The sequence below is a fragment of the Phocoena sinus genome, chromosome 7 (genome assembly GCF_008692025.1).
Source record: "Phocoena sinus isolate mPhoSin1 chromosome 7, mPhoSin1.pri, whole genome shotgun sequence".
NCBI lineage: Eukaryota > Metazoa > Chordata > Mammalia > Artiodactyla > Phocoenidae > Phocoena > Phocoena sinus.
This window is the reverse complement of record NC_045769.1, coordinates 55,183,855-55,208,297: the sequence shown is the minus strand read 5'-3', so window position 1 is coordinate 55,208,297 and position 24,443 is coordinate 55,183,855. Positions and strand designations below refer to the sequence as shown.

The 24,443-nt window shown below is 39.7% G+C and overlaps 1 protein-coding gene across 1 annotated transcript in view; it reads right to left on the bottom strand.

Moving 5' to 3' along the window:
* The window catches only part of TTN (titin), a 281,733-nt gene that overhangs the window by 219,392 nt on the left and 37,898 nt on the right, over nt 1-24,443 (bottom strand). Inside the window, 9 exon segments of the mRNA XM_032637061.1 lie at nt 2,071-2,115; nt 7,381-7,569; nt 18,214-18,339; nt 18,568-18,852; nt 20,553-20,784; nt 22,540-22,705; nt 22,794-22,935; nt 23,454-23,714; nt 24,145-24,405. Of these exon segments, the coding sequence (XP_032492952.1) occupies nt 2,071-2,115; nt 7,381-7,569; nt 18,214-18,339; nt 18,568-18,852; nt 20,553-20,784; nt 22,540-22,705; nt 22,794-22,935; nt 23,454-23,714; nt 24,145-24,405 (1,707 nt within the window).

Sequence of the window (24,443 nt, the reverse complement as noted above, 5' to 3'; positions counted from 1 at the left end):
CCTGTGGATCTTGGACAATACCCTCAGTTGAATTATCTACCTTATCCCTATTGTCAGCTAGGTCAGATACAGACCTGCTTTTTATTTCCTCTCGAGAGAACAGAACGTCTTTATCACTGTCTTCACTTCTCAAAGTTCTTGAACTTATTTCAGATGACATATCTAACAAAGATAATTTCTTTTTCTCCATTAACATTTTTCTAGCCTCCCGTAAATGCTGCAACTTCATTTTGGTCTCCTCATCCAGGAAACTTTCACCTACATTAAGCCATCCCCTTGTGTCCGATTTACTTTCTAAATATTCTTCATCATACATTAAATCTGTTTTCCTGCCAGGACTTACTGTCTTAAAGTGTATAGTTCGCATGATTCCCTGCTGTTCCGCGTCTTGTTTCTTGTTAAAGGGAGAGCCAGTAAACCTCAGGTCAACCTTTAATCTATTTTCTCTCCTTTCAGCTAAAGCCTCCATATTTCCATGTGTCTGTTCTGCCCTTTTCAGAAATTCTAAATATTTCTCATCTTGCCCTTTTTCAATAACAAGCAACGATGCAGTTGACTCAGCAGACCCTTCACTATTAATTGCTAATAATCTATAACTTCCAGTATCTCTGTCTTGGACCCTTTTAACCTCTAAGCTGGAAGAGTGATGATGTAAATCACTCTTTGTTTTTATAACTCGTCGAAGACCTGTTGGGATAGGTCGATTGTTATGAAACCAAGTCATTTCTGGAGTTGGACAGGCAATTAATCTACACGTAAAAACAACAGGTTCACCCTCGAAAACATATTTAAACATAAGCTTTTGGGTAAAACAAGGCTTGAAATATTTGGGCCAGGAGCTTGTAGATGATATTCTACTTGCATATCTTTTAGCAGCCATGGAGCTGTGATCTATGTCTTCAGGATCTGAGAAGGCAACGCAGGTATCTCTTTCTGAATGTTCAGACGCTTCCTCAGAGAACAATTCTGAAAAAAAGTTCAATTATAAAGCATTTTACTATTTTCCATAGTACTTGAAAAAGTTGAAAATAAATGAAATTGCAAAATAGGAAATGAAATAAAGTGCATGCTACAGATTCTCACAAATCCATAAAAAATTTCACTCACCATATTTGTTCGAATAAACGCAACACCATGCTCTGTTTAAAAGATTCTGACACGAAAATCGTTCGTTGTCTGGTCTTTTCTTCAAACTGCTGAAATTTCTTCTTGAACAAGCACAAATGAATTTCAAAATAACATGTTCCTGTGCATATTTGTTTTGAGAGCAGGAAAACTGTTCTTTTGATGGCTAAGAGGAAAATCTTACCTGACTTGCAGAGAGTGGAATAAACGCCCTTTCTGATCCTTTTGATTATAGATTAAATTATTGTATTTTTGGAGAATTAACTATTTAAGATATATATACGAGAACTATAACCATAAGTGATTAGCTAAAATAAAATAAAATAATAAAATAAAATGAGAAGGCGTTTATTCGAACTAATACAGCCATAAAGTCACGATGTTATGCAAAGAAAAGCAGGCAATAAGGATCACATAAGGCAGCTATCTGCAAGCCAGTGTAAGAGACATATCAATGTTAAAATGATGTATGTGCATGAAGTGTAAACCGGAATGGGAATGTAACATTTTCACACACCCTAAATAAAAAAGCGTCTCAATAATAATTCATTCATGATGTTGCATTCTGAGAATGACAGCTAGGTTATTGTCTCTTGTTCAATTTAATTCACAGTGATTTTGAAAACAAACTTCTAGTTCATGATTTCATGCATTAAGATGACAACCTTTTCTAATACACGCTTTTGAAAATGGCTGCAAACATGAAGTTGATTATGGCTGATAAATTTTAAATATAAGATTTTAAATTACCATAAAACAAATTACTGTGAAATGCATGTAACTATCAGCATACTAAACCAGGCATGCAACACAGTAATATATACTGTAAGAGATATATTTGTACATCTATGTCATTTTTCTCAATACTACTGACAGAAGGCAGCTCAAGGATTCTATTAATCCTTCAGAATTTCTACTTAAATCTCATATTCAATATAACCATACCTTTCATCTCCATCTCAATCTGCTCATGCAACATTGATTCAGGAGCTAGAGTGCAAAAACAAGAGATTTTCATGATTAATTCCATGTACTTTCTGCCTCAATTCATGATTCACACAATTACAATTTTCTCTTTACTATAATAGAAAACTACATCCCCCAAATGCAACCCCCAAAATCCATGCCAAACAGATCAATGAGCTGATAAAGTACATGACAATGATGAAAGATTTTTAAACATTTTTATTTTAGGTTCTCTATGAAATTTCCACTTGTACTTCCACAATTCCCCATGCCTTTTACATGCACTGAGAAAAGCAATCCACAAACAAAAGGAATATTTCTTTTTTAATGTCTTGTTGACTGACTACTTGCTAGGAGATGAAATCACATTTAGAAGGAACATGCATTTTCTAACTTGCCACTTTTAACTGAGGGCCATTCTCAGATTTCCCTGCAGAATTGAGTTTTCTGCTAGTAAACACTCCTTTGATTTGAACCACCTTTAAAACTTCACGCAAAGTCCAATTATATGTTAAAGAGCAGAACAGAGTCCTCAACTCAAAATTACTTTTATTACATAAGGAAAAGTCACAGCCTTTAGACACAATCATCTCTGGGTGGCTTCAGAGAAAGCAGGTGCTCAGGTAACACTCTCATTCTCCCGCCTGTGTGACACAAGTCAGTGTGCTTGCCGCCCTGGCTTCTCAGTTCCTTGTGGTCTTTGGCATGAAGTTACTGACAAACTTGATGTTTTCTTTGATGATGCTCTCTTTACTTCATGGGTTGTTTTAACTTGGGACTCTTTGAGTGTTTTAATACTTTTAGTGTCTGAACCAAGGGTAATTTTGGTAAGTGGTCTGGTTTGCAATTCTTTTGCTAGGTAAGAATAAAGTTTGGAAAAGGAATAAATTAGTTGTGTTTGTAAGAGTAAAACACACGTGGAATTTAGAGACGATGGAATGTCATTACGATGAGAGGGTAAGCAGCACATTAGTCCCCAAACTAGGATATATCTATGCTTACTATGCACATAAGAACTCTACTCAAACAGACTTATGGGGGTTCCCATTCCTACCTGATTTTCATGGATAACTAGCCTATGTAAGATTATTAGGCCCAAATCGAAGAGGAACAGATAAAGACTGGCCTATATTAGATAATTAGATAACTGTGCCTGATCCTTCACTCTTCAAATACTGAAAAGTGGCTTCTCTTTTAACTTTCTTCAGTAAGGCAGTCTGGACTTCCCAAGGGAAAAAAAAATGCTCACGCACCAAGAACATTTTAATAATATAATTGTTGGAACTGAGTGAACTGGAAATCCTGAGGCAAAAATGTCCAGCTCAAATCCACTCTGGGAACATGATGACGAAGGACTGTCCTAGAGCACTAGGTTCTTTAGGAAGCGAGTTGAAAGACCTACATTTCTCCCACCTCCACAACACACCAGCTCCCAATTATCTTGCTGCGGAAACCGTCACAGTTGTCACCTACGTGACTTGTAGACAACGCCTCCAGATAGATAGTTTCTTGTGTGATTACTGTGCTAGCCAGCAGCTATGGTGAAACTGAGGGTCAACTTTCTGGATGGTGGAATTTTCTACCTAATTTGCATAATTAGACCTCAGTTCTTGAGCTATCCCTTTCTTAGGCTTTGAAAATTAATCAGAAATAGCTATAGACCAAAATGTCAGATTAAGAAAAAACAAATCCTCCTTTTGGTGAGTGAGGATTGCAGATACATTAAGTGAATTAATGAATCTATCTCAAAATTCACTGCAGAGATGGCCGTGCACACAGCACTGTATTGCCCCTGTTCATCTCTGACGCCTCAACAATAATATGGCCGGATCAGGGAAGAGCTAGAGGCCGCAGCTCTCCACAGACCCCTGGAGATGCCTAAACTTCTTCCACCAGCTTCCCTCCATGGGATTCAGCAAAGGTCCTTTGCTGCAGACACACAGCACAGGCTTCTAGTACCTGAAGAATACTCTTCTCATTTTATTAGCATCCAAGAAGAAAGTCCATGGAAGGAAGGAAGAAGTTAACCTTTGCCCAAATATATTTGTGCCCCTTCTAGACACAGTGGTGAATCAAGCACAACAACAACAAAAATAATGATCTTGCTGTGAGATAATTCTACAATTCTGGGAGGATCTGAGACTATAAAGCAGCAGCATTTATTGAGAAATATCTAAAGACTACTAATTTTGGTCCAGACAGTGCCAGGCACAATAATAAATGCTCAATAAACACTTGATGAACTCTAACATCTGAACCTTCTTTGGTACACTTCCTAGGTGGCACATTTGGTAAGTATTAGAAAAAAGAGCACATACGAAACAAACCTTGACTTCCTGAACTCAGATTTGAAAGTTAAACTTCCTTGAATCTAGACTGGAAAGTTACACGTTCTTAAGTTTGGCCAACGACTTGGCTGACTTTCATAAGTCATTTATGAATAGAGTGCTAATTTAAGGGTATTCTATTTAATATATTCATTGATTCAATCTGCATGATGGAAAAGCTGCATAAAGCGATGAGGATGAAATGAAGCAAGTCAGAGCTAAATATCAAATAACCACCTTCTACTCTTAGTACTGCTGATGTTGTCTTCTCTCCGTACTCATTGTGGACAACGCAGCTGTACAATCCTTGGTCTACCAGCTGAACATTACATATGGTAAGTAACTGAGCATTGCCATTTTGTGACTGCTTCACTCTCTTAGATTCCTCTATCTTTACACCTTCATGAGTCCAGGTTACATCAACGGAAGGTTCTTCTGAGACACAGAGGAATTGAGCCATGTCGCCGCACTTTACAGAGAGGTCCTGAAGATGCAGGAGAATCCTTGGTGCTTCATCCATTGGCTCTTCAGCACATTTCTCAGATAACTCAGTACTTTCTGCAATTTGTGAAAGGGATGCAGTATGGTGCAACTCTACATCTCGAATGGATGTAGCTGTGTGGGCGGAACTTTGAGATACACCTTCAAAAACCTGAAATTCATATTCGTATGATGATCCTTGAAATGACTTAATTTCGCTTTGGGATATTTTGCTCTCCTGCTTTGTGAAACAGGGATCTGCCACTGCCTGGGACTTGGTGGACTCTCTTACATTTTCCCCAGAACTTTGCCTAGCTAGGGCTTGCACTGTACGATCAAGTGACAAGAAAAAGAAAAGAACATTAGGATCTAAGTTTTGTCACCTGGCTAGGTTAGTAACATAAAATGGCATGGAAGATGAAGATGAAAGACGTCACTGTTACTTGGAAGCAGCATGCCAGATGCAGTGTGCTCCAGGATGTCAGGGTGACACAAAAGAAAATTCATTCCCAGTGATCCAGTGAGGGATGGATGATGAAGGCTCATGAGGATGCCATACAGTATCTGCTTCCTTCTTTTTGTTGTCATCGCAGCTATCCAGAATGACATAGCCGCTCCCTCTTTTTTTCTGACTCTATTCGGGATATCATTTGTCCTCCCTCCACCATATACTTTATCAAAAATATGTAGCAAATAAATCATTAATGATGCAATGATGAGATGCTGTTTAGAAAAGTAAAAATGTCAAGCAAAGTTGATGCCTAACCAAATAATAACTAGTGTAATGCCCAGAACACATACTTCAGTGAGATTTAAAGTACACTGGTTAAACTATAATTGAGGACTTAGGGGCACCTGGGTGTTACTTTGTTAATAAATTATGGACCGACCACAATATGCACCAAGACACACAGCAGAGACTCTCATTAGTAACAGTGGGAGTAGGAGGGATGCAGCAGATCAAAGTCTTTGAAGCAAGCCAGGCTTTCTTTACCTTTTGGAGTCACTGTGAGTATAGCTGCACAAATGGCTTCCCCAGCGCTATTGGCTGCTTTGCAAGAGTACTGGCCGGCATGCTCTGAGTAAGCATCAACTATAAGCATTAAAGCCATGCCTGTGGACTCCTCAAAATGGAAAACTACATCTTTTGTTGGTAGAATTGGTTGCTGGTTATGCAACCACTGGATTTCTGGCTTGGGAATGCCAGAAACCCTGGCATGGAATCTGACTGTCTCCCCGCTGTGCACCCTGAGGCTTGATAGAGGCTGGATGAAGATGGGCTTTTGGCCAAGGGGCTCCTTCTTAAATGAAACTGATGAAGAGACATGCCATTGAGAGTCTGATGTAACTTCTTCAAGTTTGCTAAATCCTGAAAAGAAGCATGCCAACCTTTAATGTCTTTACCCTGCACTGAAACCAGAACTTACTGGGAGTTGTCTACAGATCTGTTATCAATTTCAGTGGTGAACTAGAATCCAGACCAATCCTGATGCCTTGTCAACGTATGTCACTACATACACACATTGATTCAAAGTCACACAAGTTCCCTTCCATTTTCCAGACAAACATGCTGAGACATAACTACTCTAAGGAACTTCACTACATTGTGTACGAGGGCAGTCGTGGAGTGTGCAATTCAGTTTAGGTATTCTTGTTTCCTGTTGTTATTTCTTCCCCTCCGGTTGTCAAACCAGCTTTTCTTTTTTGTAAACCACACTACACTGATTATTAAGAAAACCTCTGGTTATTATAATAAGTGTTTAAAATCAAGGAAAAAAGCAAAAGTTGCCCTAACTCTTTATGTATTTGTATATGCTTAATATTACAGAGACTATTTTAGCTCAGGAAAAACAGCCTGATTCTATAAAAATACTATCTCATTTTGAATCAAAGTGCCCCCCACCCCGACACTGAGGAAGTGTTTCTGATTGCAGCGGAAGAGCCCCAAGTAACAGAGATGTTAAACCATCTTACAGTGGAGCCCCTCAACCCTCAGGCATTCTTTGAATGACAGTAAACACATCCAGCTGGTGTGCAGACCTGAAATCACCCACTGTAGCTTCTGTGAAATCAGAATTGTGTCAGTACAATGGTGGGATGGTAACACTCTTAGATTTAAAAACATTTTTTTTAGAATTTGCATCCTAGCCAGATGAGAAAACAGATCTATCTAATTCTTTAGCATATTTCTGCCCATTCTGATACATGCTGATCAGGAAGCATGAAAGCTGATGATGAGAGCAACACATTACAAAATTCTATGGAGACAAAGCAGGGCAAAATAAAAAATGATGGTTTGTGATTCATAATGAGAAGGGGTAACTGAAAAGCGAGAACGTCACATATAACATGGAAACAATTAGTCACATTAAGAGAATGGTAGGACCAACGATGATTTACGTGAAATCCTTAGTGATTTGTTACTGACATTGTGAGATTAGATCCATATTTAAATGTGGTTCTTAAAGTTGTTTTACTGTACCTTCCAGTCTCAAAGTGGCTGTGCTTGATACTTGACCTACAGCATTACTAGCAACAAAAGTATAAATTCCTTCATCTTCTGGAAAAGCTTCAGCAATTTCCAGTTGGTAAGTGTCTTCAAACTGAGTCATTTTAAAGAACCGAGATGGCTTGATTTTCTTGTCTTTGCTGTACCAAGACACTTTTAGATCTGTAACGTGAAAGGAAAAGGATCTTTAAGTCACTGGAACAAGTGGATATTTTTATTTACCTGCAAACACAATATTGACTATATTAGTGACTAATTTTATATTTATCTAAATAACATTATACTTCTCTTTTGGGCATGCCACATCTGATCTTATATAATTTCTTTTCATTTTTAAGAAGGAAACATGATTCTAGAAAAATCCAGCTTATAGATGGGTTATAATGTTTGAAAATTTACAATTTTAGTTATATTCTTTTTAACCATTTGCCTGTCATGCTATGGAAGCAAAGATAAGGTTTTGACATGTTCAGTCAAATGAGAAAAAGACTGCCCTGAGAAACAGTCATCATAAAGGGTTTGATCTGAGATTGTGGTTACCTACTGAGACAGGAAGTGAGGGATATCTGCACGCTGGTTAGGCAGAAAGACCCATCAAAAACAGACCTGAGAAGATGAACATTCCATAAAGTCTAAAAGAGACACCCTTAAAGGATGAAGAAGAAAATCTCTATTATTTTGTTACCAGTAGGCAAGCATTGGAAGGTCTCAGCACAAAAGAAAATTTTTAAAATGGAAAGAGTCATGAAATTTGGGCATCCTAGATATATTTGGCTTTTTTCAAAGTAGGAGTAATAATAAATAATAATAAAACTAGCGAGTAGGAACCAAGATGGCGGAGTAGAAGGAGGTGCTCTCACTCCCTCTTGTGAGAACACCAGAATTACAACTAGCTGCTGGACAATCATTGACAGGAAGACACTGGAACTCACCAAAAAAGATACCCCACACCCAAAGACAAAGGAGAAGCCACAATGAGATGGTAGGAGGGGTGCAATCACAGTAAAATCAAATCCCATAACTGCTGGGTGGGTGACTCACAGACTGGAGAACACTTATCCCACAGAAGTCCACCCACTGGAGTGAAGGTTCTGAGCCTCATGTCAGGCTTCCCAACCTGGGGGTCCGGCAACGGGAGGAGGAATTCCTAGAGAATCAGACTTTGAAGCCTGGTGGGATTTGAATGCAGGACTTCAACAGGACTGGGGGAAACAGAGACTCCACGCTTGGAGGGCACACACAAAGTAGCGTGTGCATCAGGACCCAGAGGAAGGAGCAGTGAACCCAGGGAAGACTGAACCAGACCTACCTGCTAGTGTTGGAGGGTCTCCTGCAGAGGTGGGGGGTGGCTGTGGGTCAATGTGGGGACAAGGACACTGGCAGCAGAAGTTCTGGGAAGTACTCCTTGGCGTGAGCTAAGTGTCTGTCATTAGCCCCACCAAAGAGCCCAGGTAGGTTCCAGTGTTGGGTTGCCTCAGGCCAAACAACCAACAGGGAGGGAACCCAGCCCCTCCCATCAGCAGTCAGGCAGATTAAAATTCTACTGAGCTCTGCCCACCAGAGCAACAGTCAGCTCTATCCACCACCAGTCCCTCCCATCAGGAAACTTACACAAGCCTCTTAGATAGCCTCATCCACCATAGGGCAGACAGCAGAAGCAAGAAGAACCATAATCCTGTAGCCTGTGGAACAAAAACCACATTCACAGAAAGACAGACAAGATGAAAAGGCAGAGGGCTATGTACCAGATGAAGGAACAAGATAAAACCCCAGAAAAACAGCTAAATGAAGTGGAGATAGGCAACCTTCCAGAAAAAGAATTCAGAATAATGACAGTGAAGATGATCCAGGACCTCGGAAAAAGAATGGAGGCAAAGATCGAGAAGATGCAAGAAATGTTTGACAAAGACCTAGAAGAATTAAAGAACAAACAAACAGAGATGAACAATACAATAACTGAAATGAAAACTACACTAGAAGGAATCAAGAGCAGAATAACTGAGGCAGAAGAATGGATAAGTGACCTGGAAGACAGAATAGTGGAATTCACTGCTGCAGAACAGAACAAAGAAAAAAAGAATGAAAAGAAGTGAAGACAGCCTAAGAGACCACTGGGACAACATTAAATGCAACAACACGTGCATTATAGGGGTCCCAGAAGGAGAAGAGAGAGAAAAAGGACCAGAGAAAATATTTGAAGAGATTATAGTCGAAAACTTCCCTAACATGGGAAAGGAAAGAGCCACCCAAGTCCAGGAAGGGCAGTGAGTCCCATACAGGATAAACGCAAGGAGAAACACGCCAAGACACATAGTAATCAAATTGGCAAAAAATAAAGACAAAGAAAAATTATTAAAACAGCAAGGGAAAAATGACAACATACAAGGGAACTCCCATAAGGTTAACAGCTGACTTCTCAGCACAAACCCTACAAGCCAGAAGGGAATGGCATGAAATACTTAAAGTGATGAAAGGAAAGAAACTACAACCAAGATTACTCAACCCAGCAAGGATCTCATTCAGATTCGATGGAGAAATCAAAAGCTTTACAGACAAGCAAAAGCTAAGAGAATTCAGCACCACCAAACAAGCTCTACAACAAATGCTAAAGGAACTTCTCTAAGTGGGAAACACAAGAGAAGAAAAGGACCTACAGAAACAAACCCAAAACAGTTAAGACAATAGTCATAGGAACATACATATCGATAATTACCTTAAACATGAATGGATTAAATGCTCCAACCAAAAGACACAGGTTTCCTGAAAAACAAGACCCATCTATATGCTGTCTACAAGAGAACCACTTCAGACCTAGGGACACATACAGACTGAAAGTGAGGGGATGGATAAAGATATTCCATGCAAATGGAAATCAAAAGAAAGCTAGAGTAGCAATACTCATATCAGATAAAATAGACTTTAAAATAAAGAATGTTACAAGAGACAAGGAAGGACACTACATAATGATCAAGGGATCAATCCAAGAAGAAGATGTAACAATTATAAATATATATGCACCCAACATAGGAGCATCTCAATACATAAGGCAACCGCTAACAGCTCTAAAAGAGGAAATTGACAGTAACACAATAATAGTGGGGGACTTTAACACCTCACTTACACCAATGGACAGATCATCCAAAATGAAAATAAATAAGGAAACAGAAGCTTTAAATGACACAATAGACCAGATAGATTTAATTGATATTTATAGGATATTCCATCCAAAAACAGCAGATTACACTTTCTTCTCAAGTGCGCACAGAACATTCTCCAGGACAGATCACATCCTGGGTCACAAATCAAGCCTCAGCAAATTTAAGAAAGTTGAAATCATATCAAGCATCTTTTCTGACCACAATGCTATGGAATTAGAAATGAATTACAGGGAAAAAAACGTAAAAAACACAAACACATGGAAGTTAAACAATACATTACTAAATAACCAAGAGATCACTGAAGAAATCAAAGAGGAAATGAAAACATACCTAGAGACAAATGACAATGAAAACAAGACGATCAAAAACCTACAGGATGCAGCAAAAGCAGTTCTAAGAGGGAAGTTTATAGCTATACAAGCCTACCTCAAGAAACAAGAAAAATCTCAAATAAACAATCTAAACTTACACCTAAAGGAACTAGAGAAAGAAGAACAAACAAAACCCAAGGTTAGTAGAAGGAAAGAAATCATAAAGATCAGAGCAGAAATAAATGAAATAGAAACAAAGAAAACAATAGCAAAGATCAATAAAACTAAAAGCTGGTTCTTTGAGAAGATAAACAAAATTGATAAACCATTAGCCAGACTCATCAAGTAAAAGAGGGAGAGGACTCAAATCCATAAAATCAGAAACGAAAAAGGAGAAGTTACAACACACACCACAGAAATACAAAGCATCCTAAGAGACTACTACAAGCGACTCTATGCCAATAAAATGGACAACCTGGAAGAAATGGACAAACTCTTAGAAAGGTATAACCTTCCAAGACTGAACCAAAAAGAAATAGAAAATATGAACAGACCAATCACAAGTAATGAAATTGAAACTGTGATTAAAAATTTTCCAACAAACAAAAATCCAGGACCAGATGGCTTCACAGGTGAATTCTATCAAACATTTAGAGAAGAGCTAATACCCATCCTTCTCAAACTCTTCCAAAAATTGCAGAGGAAGGAACACTCGCAAACTCATTCTATGAGGCCACCATCACCCTGATACCAAAATCAGACAAAGATACTACAAAAAAAGAACATTACAGACCAATATCACTGATGAATATAGATGCAAAAATCCTCAACAAAATACTAGAAAACAGAATCCAACAGCACATTAAAAGGATCATACACCATGATCAAGTGGGGTTTATTCCACGAATGCAAGGATTCTTCAATATACACAAATCAATCAATGTGATACACCATATTAACAAATTGAAGAATAAAAACCATAGGATCATCTCAAGAGATGCAGAAAAAGCTTTTGACAAAATTCAACACCCATTTATGATAAAAACTCTCCAGAAAGTGGGCACAGAAGGAACCTACCTCAACATAATAAAGGCCATATACAACAAACACACAGCAAACATCATTCTCAATGGTGAAAAACTGAAAGCATTTCCTTTAAGATCAGGAACAAGACAAGGATTTCCACTCTCACCACTATTATTCAACATAGTTTTGGAAGTCCTAGCCACGGAAATCAGAGAAGGAAAAGAAAAAAAAGGAATACAAATTGGAAAAGAAGAGTAAAACTGTCAGTGTTTGCAGATGACATACTATACATAGAGAATCCTAAAAATGCCACTAGAAAACTACTAGAGCCAATCAATGAATTTGGTAAAGTTGCAGGATACAAAATTAATGCACAGAAATCCTATACACTAATGATAAAAAATCTGAAAGAGAAATTAAGGAAACACTCCCATTCACCATTGGAACAAAAAGAATAAAATACCTAGGAATAAACCTACCTAGGGAGACAAAAGACCTGTATGCAGAAAACTATAAGACACTGATGAAAGAAATTAAAGATGATGCCGACAGATGGAGAGATATACCATGCTCTTGGATTGGAAGAATCAATATTGTGAAAATGACTATACTACCCAAAGCAATCTACAGATTCAATGCAATCCCTATCAAATTACCAATGGCATTTTTTATGGAACTCGGGCAAAAAATCTTAAAATTTGTATGGAGACACAAAAGACCCTGAATAGCCAAAGCAGTCTTGAGGGAAAAAAACGGAGCTGGAGGAATCAGACTCCCTGACTTTAGACTATACTACAAAGCTACAGTAATCAAGACAATATGGTACTGGCACAAAAACAGAAACATAGATCAATGGAACAAGATAGAAAGCCCAGAGATAAACCCACGCACCTATGGTCAACTAATCTATGACAAAGGAGGCAAGGATATGCAATGGAGAAAAGACAGACTCTTCAATATGTGGTTCTGGGAAAACTGGACAGCTACATGTAAAAGAATGAAATTAGAACACTCCCTAACACCATACACAAAAATAAACTCAAAATGGATTTGAGACCTAAATGTAAGACCAGACACTATAAAACTCTTAGAGGAAAACATAGGAAGGTCACTCTTTGACATAAATCACAGCAAGATCTTTTTTGATCCACCTCCTAGAGTAATAGAAATAAAAAGAAAAATAAACAAATGGGACCTAATGAAACTTCAAAGCTTTTGCACAGCACAAGACCAAAAGACAACCCTCAGAATAGGAAAAAATATTTGTAAGCGAATCAACAGACAAAGGATTAAACTCCAAGATATATAAACAGCTCATGCAGCTCAATATTAAAGAAACAAACAACCCAATCCAAAAAGGGGCAGAAGACCTAAATAGACATTTCTCCAAAGAAGGCATACAGATGGCCAAGAAGCACATGAAAAGCTGCTCAACATCACTAATTATTAGAGAAATGCAAATCAAAACTACAATGAGGTATCACCTCACACCAGTTAGAACGGGCATCATCAGAAAATCTACAAACAACAAATGCTGGAGAGGGTGTGGAGAAAAGGGAACCCTCTTGCACTGTTGGTGGGAATGTAAATTGATACAACCACTATGGAGAACAGTATGGAGGTTCCTTAAAAAACTAAAAATAGAATTACCATATGATCCAGCAATCCCATTACTGGGCATATACCTGAGAAAATCATAATTCAAAAAGACACACTCATTGCAGCACTATTTACAATAGCCAGGTCACGGAAGCAACCTAAATGCACATCAACAGACGAATGGATAAAGAAGTTGTGGTACATATATACAATGGAATATTACTGAGCCATAAAAAGGAACGAAATTGGGTCATTTGTTGAGACATGGATGGATCTAGAGACCGTCATACAGAGTGACGTAAGTCAGAAAGAGAAAAACAAATATCGTATATTAACGCATGTATGTGGAACCTAGAAAAACGGTACAGATGAACCAGTTTGCAGGGCAGAAGTTGAGACACAGATGTAGAGAACAAACGTATGGACACCAAGGGGGGAAAGCCGCAGGGGGGTGGGGATTGTGGTGTGATGAATTGGGCGATTGGGTTTGACATGTGCACACTGATGTGCATAAAATTGATGACTAATAAGAACCTGCTGTATAAAAAAATAAATAAAATTAAATTAAAAAAAAAACTAGCTATTTCCACACAAGGATTTGAACCATCTTAAAATGATAGAAAATAAAAACCCCAAATCAAGGATAAATATTACTATGTTGTTACAGTTTAAGATGATGTGTACTTTAAAAAAAATTATACTTCCATTAATGCAATAGCCCTGTAAGTCAAGCGTGGATTCAAATTTAGTTACTTGTTTTAAAAGCCAAAAATCAGAAGCCATCTTGTTTTTGAAATGTGGTCACTATATTACCTCCTTATCTCAATACCACCCATGGGGATCTTCTAATAGTCCAGTCCTCTAGTATTTGTTTGCACTGTTGCATAAATATTGGTTTATGAATATTCCCCTGCTTCCCACTAGGGTAGTTGTTATAAACTACAAGTTCCCCTTTTAAAGAAACAAATCTTTTTATTTCCTTAGATAGCAAGGTAAGGTAGGAAATGGAATCCTGACACTACAATTTACCAGCTGTGTGACCTTAGACATGTCAGTTAATCTCTGGACCAGTCTTCTCATTTGTAAAATAAGATGCATAATAATTCATGGACTATTCATGGGCTATAAAATTGCTGTGTGAATTCAATGACATACACAGAGGAAAGGGTTTTATAAACCACAGGCACAAGTCAGTCATTAAAGTGAGAATGTCTAACATCACAAGGGATCAGCAATAACTTACCTAATAAACAGGGTCATAGGATATATAAGTAATACCATCATCACATGGGATGTAAAAGTCATCCTACAAATACTTGGTTTGTTTGTTTAAACATCAATGGAAAGGGAAGGATGGAGAGTTTGGTACTCTCTCTCCCTCACAAGGTTCCCTGCTTATTCTTCCTGACAACTTCTTCCTTTGGTGAATTGAGTGAAGCAGGAGGACAGGCATGAACTGTCAATAATAAATGAGCTAAAGGGCAAGACCTGTCTTGGTAATGGACTTGGTACTTTTTACTGGGCTGCCACTATCTGTGTCAGTCACTGGCCTCTCATGGCTTCTGTGAGGCCACCCCACTGCCCCAGTTCCTCACCCCCACCACTCCATTGTATTTGGTCCCTGAGTCTCGTTCATTCTGCCTCCTGGACTCTTGCACAATCTACCCCCATCTTTCTCCTGACTCAGTTGTCAACACTTTCCAAGCCTATTATAATATGATAGCCTCTCTGCTGGTCCGTTACCTTCAGCCTCACCTCCCACACCTGTCCATTCCTCCTTTCATGATCAGAGTGCTGTTTCTAAAAAGAAAACCTGATCATGTTACCCAGGGGTTTCAAAATCTCTCAGTGGCTCCTCGAAGTAAACAAGATAAAATCTAAAGTCCTAAGCACAGAATACCAACACTTTAGGATCTGGCCCTTGCCTTCTTTTCTAGCTTCTCATCCACTCGTTGCATCACTTTCCAACCATACTAAAACCACTTGTTGCCAGCACGTGGAGTGTTCTGGTGAGCTTTTATGACTTTGTAAACGTTGTTGTCTGCCTGGAGCACGACTGTGCTCATGAGCCTATTAATTCTTCAGCGTGCCGTCCGTGCATCTTTCTCCAGCTCTTTCCCAGACAGAGAGCACTGAGTAGGTGGGCTGTTACAGCACTTACAACCTTGGGATCTAGCTGTGCATGCGCGTCTCCTCACCTACACACTGAGCTCCATGAAGGCAAGAGACAGGTCCTGGCATCCCTAGAACCTAGTGTAATGTCTCAAAAGCAGGAACACAGATGTTGGTAGAATAAAACAAAAAAAAAGTTTAAATGAACAGTGGGCATTCCTCATTGCTAAACTAATTATTTATCATCTCACTTAGCTAGCTGCCACTCTGTAAGCCACCAAATGATACTGACCATTATCTGTGGAATGAGCACTAGCAAAAAGCTAGCTTTGCTACAAGTTTTAAAATTCTACTTTTCCAAACTTCTCTTCCACCAGTAGGTGGCACCAGAGACCTTCAACAGATAACATTTCCACTTACAAAAGCACCACCAGATTGCTCAGGACCATGCTCCATGCTTCAGCAAGTACTGAGTTCCCAAAAACATGAGACTGGGGCTTCTGCAGATTCATATTTTTTTCCAATTTGCAGAAAGCAGAGCTGCACTTACTTTCTTAAGGGAAGTTGTGTGAATATTTTCTGTCTGAGGGGCATGAAACGTGATATGGTGAGCTTTTATTTTAAAAGGCATTTATTCAGTGAATTTTATTTTTGTCATATAGAAAATACATTTATGAAAGGGTTCTAAAACCTCTGTATGTGTATTAATATTACCACACATAGAGAGTTAATGATCACATGAATTTATAAAGTCCATTCAAATATTTAAGGACATCAGTCACATTGAAAAGATATTTTTCTTTTTCTACCCCAATTGGAGTCTTGTAGAGAGCTTCAAATGTATGTTTGCAATGCCTTAAAGGCAAACTATAAAATGACTTATAAACTAAAGAGTACTACGCAAATATAGTTAAGACTACTACTTTAGATAAACCATATACATATGTTTATTTGAAAAATTTCCTCTAAAAATTCAATGAATGGATATATTCTTTAGTATGGCTTTAGTGAATTTGATATTAAAATGCATTTTTCTTTTTAGTAGGATATCACCGAATCAGTCCTCATTTCTTAATATTTGGCATTTTTCAAATACCATGCTCTGAAGTCACAAAGTCTATAGTATTTATCTATGTTGGTCACCCAATACCAGACTTTTATGTTACTATACTTCCTCTCAATGGTTGTAACAAAATTAATGTATTGAGCACCAATCACTTGCTAGCCATGCCTGTAAGTGCTTTATATACCTCATATCCTTTAATTATGCTCATAAAATCAAACAGGTCTATTTGGTTTCTAGATCAGCATCTCCATCCTAGTGGAGGAAATCATTAGGTGATAGAAGCCCAATTGAAATACTAACTTGCTTAAGAAACCGGCTCTTGGCAAGGTAGAGACTGGGCCATAACCCAATGGGAGAAGCACAATAAGAAAAACAAACGTTTATTAGGAGTGCTGTGAGATGCCCGAGCTTGGAGAATTTCCCTTTGTGGTGGTATACGACAGTCAAGCAAATGAGGGAGTGATTTTCATTCGGGATAAGGTTGATTTACCCTGTCCCTATGTGAGGTAGGTCTACAATCATCATTGGCTAGAAATGGCTCTAAACATTTTGCCTCATTCTACTAAGGTCAGACTCCTGGGGTGAGGGGAGGGGCCGGTGGTTCTGGGAAACATGCACCAATTAAAAATCATAACAGCTAACAGATGGAGGGATTACTGTATGAGGGGTGCTGCGATATGTGCTGATGTGGGTTAGCTGACATAATCATGACAATGATCTACAGCCACTGATATCAGCCATTTAACAAGCATTCTTTTGTCCGATCAACAATTACTTACTGAGTACCTACTATGTATGGAGCTATTCTAGGACAAGGATCCACCCTTGCTTTCACAGAGCTTTCCTTCTAGTAGCTACAGCTTTCCAGGCACCATGTTCTCGGTACTAAGACAGAATCCCTGCCCTCATGAAATGTACATTCTAAGACTGAATGCAATATTATCCTCACTTTATTCATGAGGGAAAGAGAACCAGAGAAATCAGGTATTTGCCGAAGGTCACAGAGTGGAGCCAAGACTCGAATCCAACCTCTCTGATCATAACGCCCCCACTTTTGTCCACTACAGGATACCACCTTCCAAAGGGATATGGCTTTTCACACAAGCACTGTCCATAGACTGAACAACGTCTTACATATAAATGGACTCTTAAAACATATGTAGATGCCATTATAATTAATCTAATAATAATTGTAGGTTTTGTTGTATTTTTTTCAAGAGATAACAAAGTGTAACTACAATCATAAGGAAAACATGACATTTTTCAAGTTTAAAACAGAAAAACACTGAACTCATTCCTTTTTCTTAATTGTAGTTTAAAAAAGCACATAACATAAAATTTATCATCTTAACCATTTTTAGGTGTACAGTCCAGTAGCGGAAAACACTGATCTAATTTCTCAATTCAATAATCCAAGTAAGGTGTTCTGCAAGATGCCCAGGAAACTTCAAATTATGCATGAGAGGTAAGAAAACCTTTTCCTCACATCATTCTTTTTAAATATTAGCAACTCTACCTTTGCTTGTAAACCTACCTGTTCCAGAAACTCTGCATTGAAAGTGGGCTGGCCGTCCCTCAGACGTGACGGTGTCCTGAAGTGGGGTGACGATGGCAGGAGGATAAACTGGCATTTCCTGATCAGGAGACACAACTTCTGGAACTGAAGGAAGGGACCACAGACTTGTCAGGAGTAAGGCAGCCTACAGACCTCACAGAATGAAGCATGCCGATTTCTCTTAATTTATCTGGGAGTGGAGCCCTTTCAAAGTTTCCAGGTTAGGTAGCAATCTACTTTTAGGAGCTCCAAGTTGTATTTTTAAATGCCCTGGGAGGATACAAAAGCGGGTTTCTTAGGTTTTACTTTAAAAGCTGAGAAGTAGCAAGGTACCTTCCACAGAGAGCGATGCTGAGGTAGTGACAATTCCATAGTCATTCTTGGCTTCACAGGTATAGACGGCCGCGTCCTCTGGGAAGGCTTCGATGAGCAGAAGTGTGTACTCTTGCCCATCGTGAAGGAATTTGCACTTGAAACCAGTAGAAAGGAGCTGCTCTTCCTTGTACCAGGAAATTTTGGGCTGTGGTCTGCCAGATATCACAGCACAGAAGCGGGCGGGCTTGCCAGATTGCACCGTAACAGGCTGGAGCTCCTGCAGAATTTGGGGCGGTTCTGGGGCTGGGAAGAAAAGGAAACAATAGCCCATGAAAACACAGGAAAGCACGGGAAAATCTATGTTAATTTGTTGACAGGTGGTTATGTACCCCGAAACAAAACTTTGGAATGGTGATATCTTTACTTGCCTCAGAATATTAGAACATTCTTTGTGCTAAGAAAGAAAAAAAATTGGAATTTTGTCCCTAAGTAGAGGGAGATACTTTTGATATTTGATGGGGGGGGGGGGTGATGCTGGGAGTGCTGAGTTTTTCAGCATAACACGGTCACCCCTTTCCTGGCTGGGATCTGGATCGGGGTGACAATGTCACAATGTCAGTCCTCTAAAGAATGCTAGAACACTTCCACATGCTACCTATTTTTTTTTTTTTTTTTTTTTTTTTTTTTTTGCGGTACGCGGGCCTCTCACTGTTGTGGCCTCTCCCGTTGCGGAGCACAGGCTCCGACGCGCAGGCTCAGAGGCCATGGCTCACGGGCTTAGCCGCTGCGCGGCATGTGGGATCTTCCCGGACCGGGGCACGAACCGGTGTCCCCTGCATCGGCAGGCGGACTCTCAACCACTGCGCCACCAGGGAAGCCCCACATGCTACCTATTTTTAACAGTTGTTTGGGCAAATCATGTGGTGAGGTGGCTCATCCCATTCAGGTTCAGTTTTCAAGTATTTGTGTATATGTGATAGTCATTTTTTAATATACAGGTGCCAGTGAAGTGCAATCAGTATGCATGAATGAATGAATGTCATTTTAGGTCTAAAGGCAATTAGGTAATTTTTTTTTAAATTCAGCTTTCCTGTTATGCTAATTAAAACATATTCTTGGTGTTGTGATGACTGAGGGAAACTGGGTCATTCATGGAACCAAGAAATGGGGAGAAATGACTTCTGTGAGGCTGATTTCTGACACAGCCATATGGGTAGACCTTTACTTCTCTGTGCCTCAGTTTCTCTACCACTAATATAGAAATAATAATAACTGGATACCATGACCATTTGGTCTTCTAGGGACCAGGGGAATGTTGGCAATACGGTTCATTTTTATGAAACTTGAGATTACTCTTACTGTTCCTTCATCTGTCTCAGGGGTATTTGTTCAGACAGGTAGGACCCAAGGTCAGGACAGGAATGGATCTAGACCAGCCTCAGATTCAGCTCTAAGGTTTCTAATGAGGAAAGTGGATGGTTTAATGGTGCTCCTCTGAGGACTTGGTAGCATATGGAATCCCCCACTAAAGTCAGACCCTGGTCCTAGGGCATGGAGCTCACCTGTGGCTTCCTAGGTTCTCCCAGGCATGCCCTAACAGAGGCTGGAAATGCCCCACCAGAGACTGGAAATGCCCCATCACTTGGTAGTGTTACTAGTATTCAAGCAGTTAGGGCCAAGGGTAGAGAACTAGAACAACTGAAAACCATACCTAGAAACCCATTTGGGGTCTATTATAATTGACATAAAATGGATGTTCAATAATGTTGACCAAACTAAATAAGGATCTAGCCATTAGGTGCCTTCTGTGAATAACATCTTGGTCCTTTTAACAGCTACCATCCCATTTCCACAGGTATAATATGAAAATAAATGTAATAACTTCAAACATATGAGTACCATGGGTTCTTGAGAAATTGCCTGGAAACTACCAGAACTTCAGCAAGTTGAAAGGGAGGATTATTACAGATGGATGCACAAAATATGTTAATATCTCTACCTACCATTGACGTAGAGGGTAACAGAACTCCTGTTCCTTCCTGCCACAAAGGTGTATTCACCAGCATCGCTATGCCTGGTCTCAGAGATAAACATCCGGTGGATTCTCCTCTCCACCACATACTGGTGTCGTTCTTGAACTTGGAAATTGATTTCAATGCCGTCTTTATACCAGTGGGCATCTACATCATCTTCATTGACCTCAAACTCAACGACAGCACGTTGTTTCTCAATAACCTTTTAAAGGAGCAACAGGAAAAGAAAATTGAAGCCCTGGTTTCCTTTCGGTTTTAACCTGTTTCCAAAACAGCTCATTTGAAGAGCGTGTCAAACCTATATATTATGATATAGAAAACTGACTGGTTATCGCACATTCTAAGTATTCCTGCATATCCTTGGACAAAAGGTGCCCATACTTCTTTTGCTTACATCTGCACGGAGGCAATGATTTCATCCTTAAATGTTTGCTTCTTAACCATAACAGAAAAAATGACACTTTGTGGTACTTCCCTGGTGGCGCAGTGGTTAAGAATCCGCCCTGCCAATGCAGGGGACACAGGTTCAATCCTTCAATCCCTGGTCTGGGAAGATCCCACATGGCGTGGAGCAACTAAGCCCATGTACCAAAACTACAGCCTGCACACCACAGCGGCTGAAGCTCGAGTGCCTAGAGCCCGTGTTCCGCAACAAGAGAAGCCACCACAATGAGAAGCCCGTGCACTGCAACCAAGAGTAGCCCCCGCTCACTGCAACTAGAGAAAGCTTGCACGCAGCAACAAAGACCCGACACAGCCAAAAGTAAATAATAAAATAAAAATAAAATAAAAAAGAAATAATGACACTTTACATCTGAAGGCTGTTTATCATTGACAAAGTTCTTTTAAGTTACTATTCAATTTGATTTCACATGATGTGAACCTTGTAGGCTAGGTAGGAACTATTATCCTCATTTTTAAAAGTGAGAAAATCAAGTTTCAGAATTGGTCAATAAAGGATGGAGGACATATTGGGTTATCTGACTATGCACGGAAGGCTTTTTCACTCTGGCCTAATGTAATGCCTGGCTCTCCTTGGACGAGCAATATGATAAACTTGAGCTCAAGTGATACTTCCCTTCACATGTTATCGCCCCGTTATATCACGTGGGAAGACTGGCACCCATGAGGACAAGCCGTACATGCACAGTTGAGAGCAAAGGTGTTTGCTCAGCATCCCTGCTAGGAATCCAGCTTTGCTCAAACTGGTCTTCCTCTTGGACCTCGGAGGGAGTTTTCCCAGTCAAGTCCCCACACAGCTGCCTCTCCAAGGTAGAAGGCTTCTGAGAAAATGCCACCTTGTTCTGAATTCCCTTAATTCCAGTTGCTGTGCGAACACCACAATTTAAATTTTAGCTCCTTTAGGGTTGATGTTGCTTGGTAAGTGGCCATTTGACAGTGAAGTGTCTACAGCTGCTTTCATTAAAGTATTTAGACAGCTGCGAGGGATACACTTATTCCCTAAGCGAGAGGAAACTGTGACTAAGTTGATGTCAGCACAAGAGTGTAAGCTGGTAGGGATAAGCTGATTTCATTTTTTTAGAAGACTGTGGTTAGAAAATTTAAAAGTCAAAAAATTAAGTGACATTCTCTATGAGGACACGGGGATGGGGAAGGGTAAGCTGGGACGAAGAGAGAGAGTGGCATGGACCTATCTACACTACCAAATGTGAAATAGATAGCTAGTGGGAAGCAGCCACATAGCACAGGGAGATCATCTCAGTGCTTTGTGTCCACCTAGAGGGGTGGGATAGGGAGAGTGGGAGGGAGACGCAAAAGGGAGGGGATATGGGGATATATGTATATGTACAGCTGATTCACTTTGTTATAAAGCAGAAACTAACACACCATTGTAAAGCAATTATACTCCAATAAAGATGTTAAAAAAAAATGTGACAAAAGGATAGATTAGGCGCCACTGAGGACTTCTCCAAAAATTCAGCATGTGGACAATTACCTGAACCTCCCTTTTAATGCTTCGGATGCGAACGTCTCTGCCCTCTACAAAGAGGCTGGCAGTGGACATGTTGCCTCCAGCCACCACTGTGTACTTCCCAGCATCAGACATCCGGGTGGATGGGATCAGAAGGCGGTGGACGTATTTCTCCTTCTGTATCTTTATTCTATGGAAGAAAGGGAAATTGAGGTTTAACGTATGATGACTCAAAGGAAACTGGGAATCACTGGGATGCGGCAAACAAACCAACGGACCTGTCCACAAGCTGTAGCTCTTGGCCATCTTTCATCCACTGCACAGTGATGTCAGGTTCAGAAACTTCACATTCAAACATGGCTCGCTTCTTCTCGAGAACCTTAATGTCTTTAATGTGTTTCCTAAATTCTATATGACGAGCTGGAGAACAGCGTGTAAAAAAATTAATCTTTCTAACAGCTTTGCTAAGATATAATTCACATACTATACAATTCACCCAGTGAAAGTATACAATTCAGTGGCTTTCAGTATATTCAGAGTTGTGCAACCATCACCATAATGAATTTCAAAGCATTCTCATTACCCCCAAAAAAGACCGTGTACCCCTTAGCCATCACCCTCCAGACCCCTCCCTTTGTCCTCCCCTCAGACTTAGGCACCAATCTATGTCACTACAGATTTGTGCGCTCTGAACTTTTCCTATAACTGGAATCATACACTATGCGGTCCTTTGTGGCTGGCTTCTTTCACTTGATATAAAGTTTTTTGAGGTTCATCCATGTTGTAGCATGTATCAGTACCTCCTTTTTATTCCTGAATAATATTTCATTGTGTGGATATACCTCATTTTATTTATCCATTCATTAGCTGATGCTCTAACATTTTATATAGTGTGTTTGCCATTTATTTTCATGGATATGACATTTATGAAACCATACCTTCCACATAAAGAGTGGCTGTCGAGGTAGCTTTTCCAGCCACAAATGTGTACTCAGCAGCATCCCCAAAGTGAACATTCCTGATGTTCAGTGAGTGGGTGAGCTTTTTGGTTCTCATCTGGCACCTGTCAGTCGATTTGATTTCCACACCATTCTTTAACCATTTGTAAGAGATGCCTTCACAGTTCACTGTGACCTCAAAGGTAATGGTGTCTTTTTCTTCAGCATTGATGTCCTTCAGCATGGATGTAATCATGATTGCTGCAAAGGGGAAAGGAAATACACCCAAGGAGATTTTGTGTCAATATGACGTGGGTTATGACAGGCGCAGAATGAAAACTTGGAATGTTCTTAGTACGTCTGTTTAGGTATCACAGTTCAGAGAGATGAGCCATGATACCTTCCAGGTACCCCTCTACAGGACAATGTCGAGTGACAGGGGAACAGAAAAAGTTAAGAGATAGACAATGGAGCATCTTCATAGGTAGCCTTTCAATGCTACCCTAATCAAAAATTTTATCCAGATGCCTAACTCAGTGTGGACACAGTAGATGTTTCAATCAAGGTAACTGGTCAGGAAGAAAAAGTGTAGGCTATGGAATAACAATGAGTCTACTGGATATTCTCTGTGTGTGTATGTGTGTGTGTGTGTGTGTGTATATATATATATTTGTATATATATTTTACTCACGTGTCACTTTCAGGGTGGCGCTGACTTGGTCATTGCCGCAGACAAATGTGTATTCTGCTGAGTCCTCTGTGCTGGTGTTCATGATGATCAGCTGGTGGAGTTTTCCCTGCACCACGATCTTGAACTTTTCACTCATTTCAATCTCCACCCCATTCTTTAGCCACATGGAAGGCACATTGAAGTGGGAGACCTCACACTCAAAGGAGGCAGTTTTGGTCTCAGGTACCTCAATGTTTTTCATGGTTTTTGTAATATGTAATGCTTGGGAAAATCAGAGAGCACTTCAGTTAATATATTTT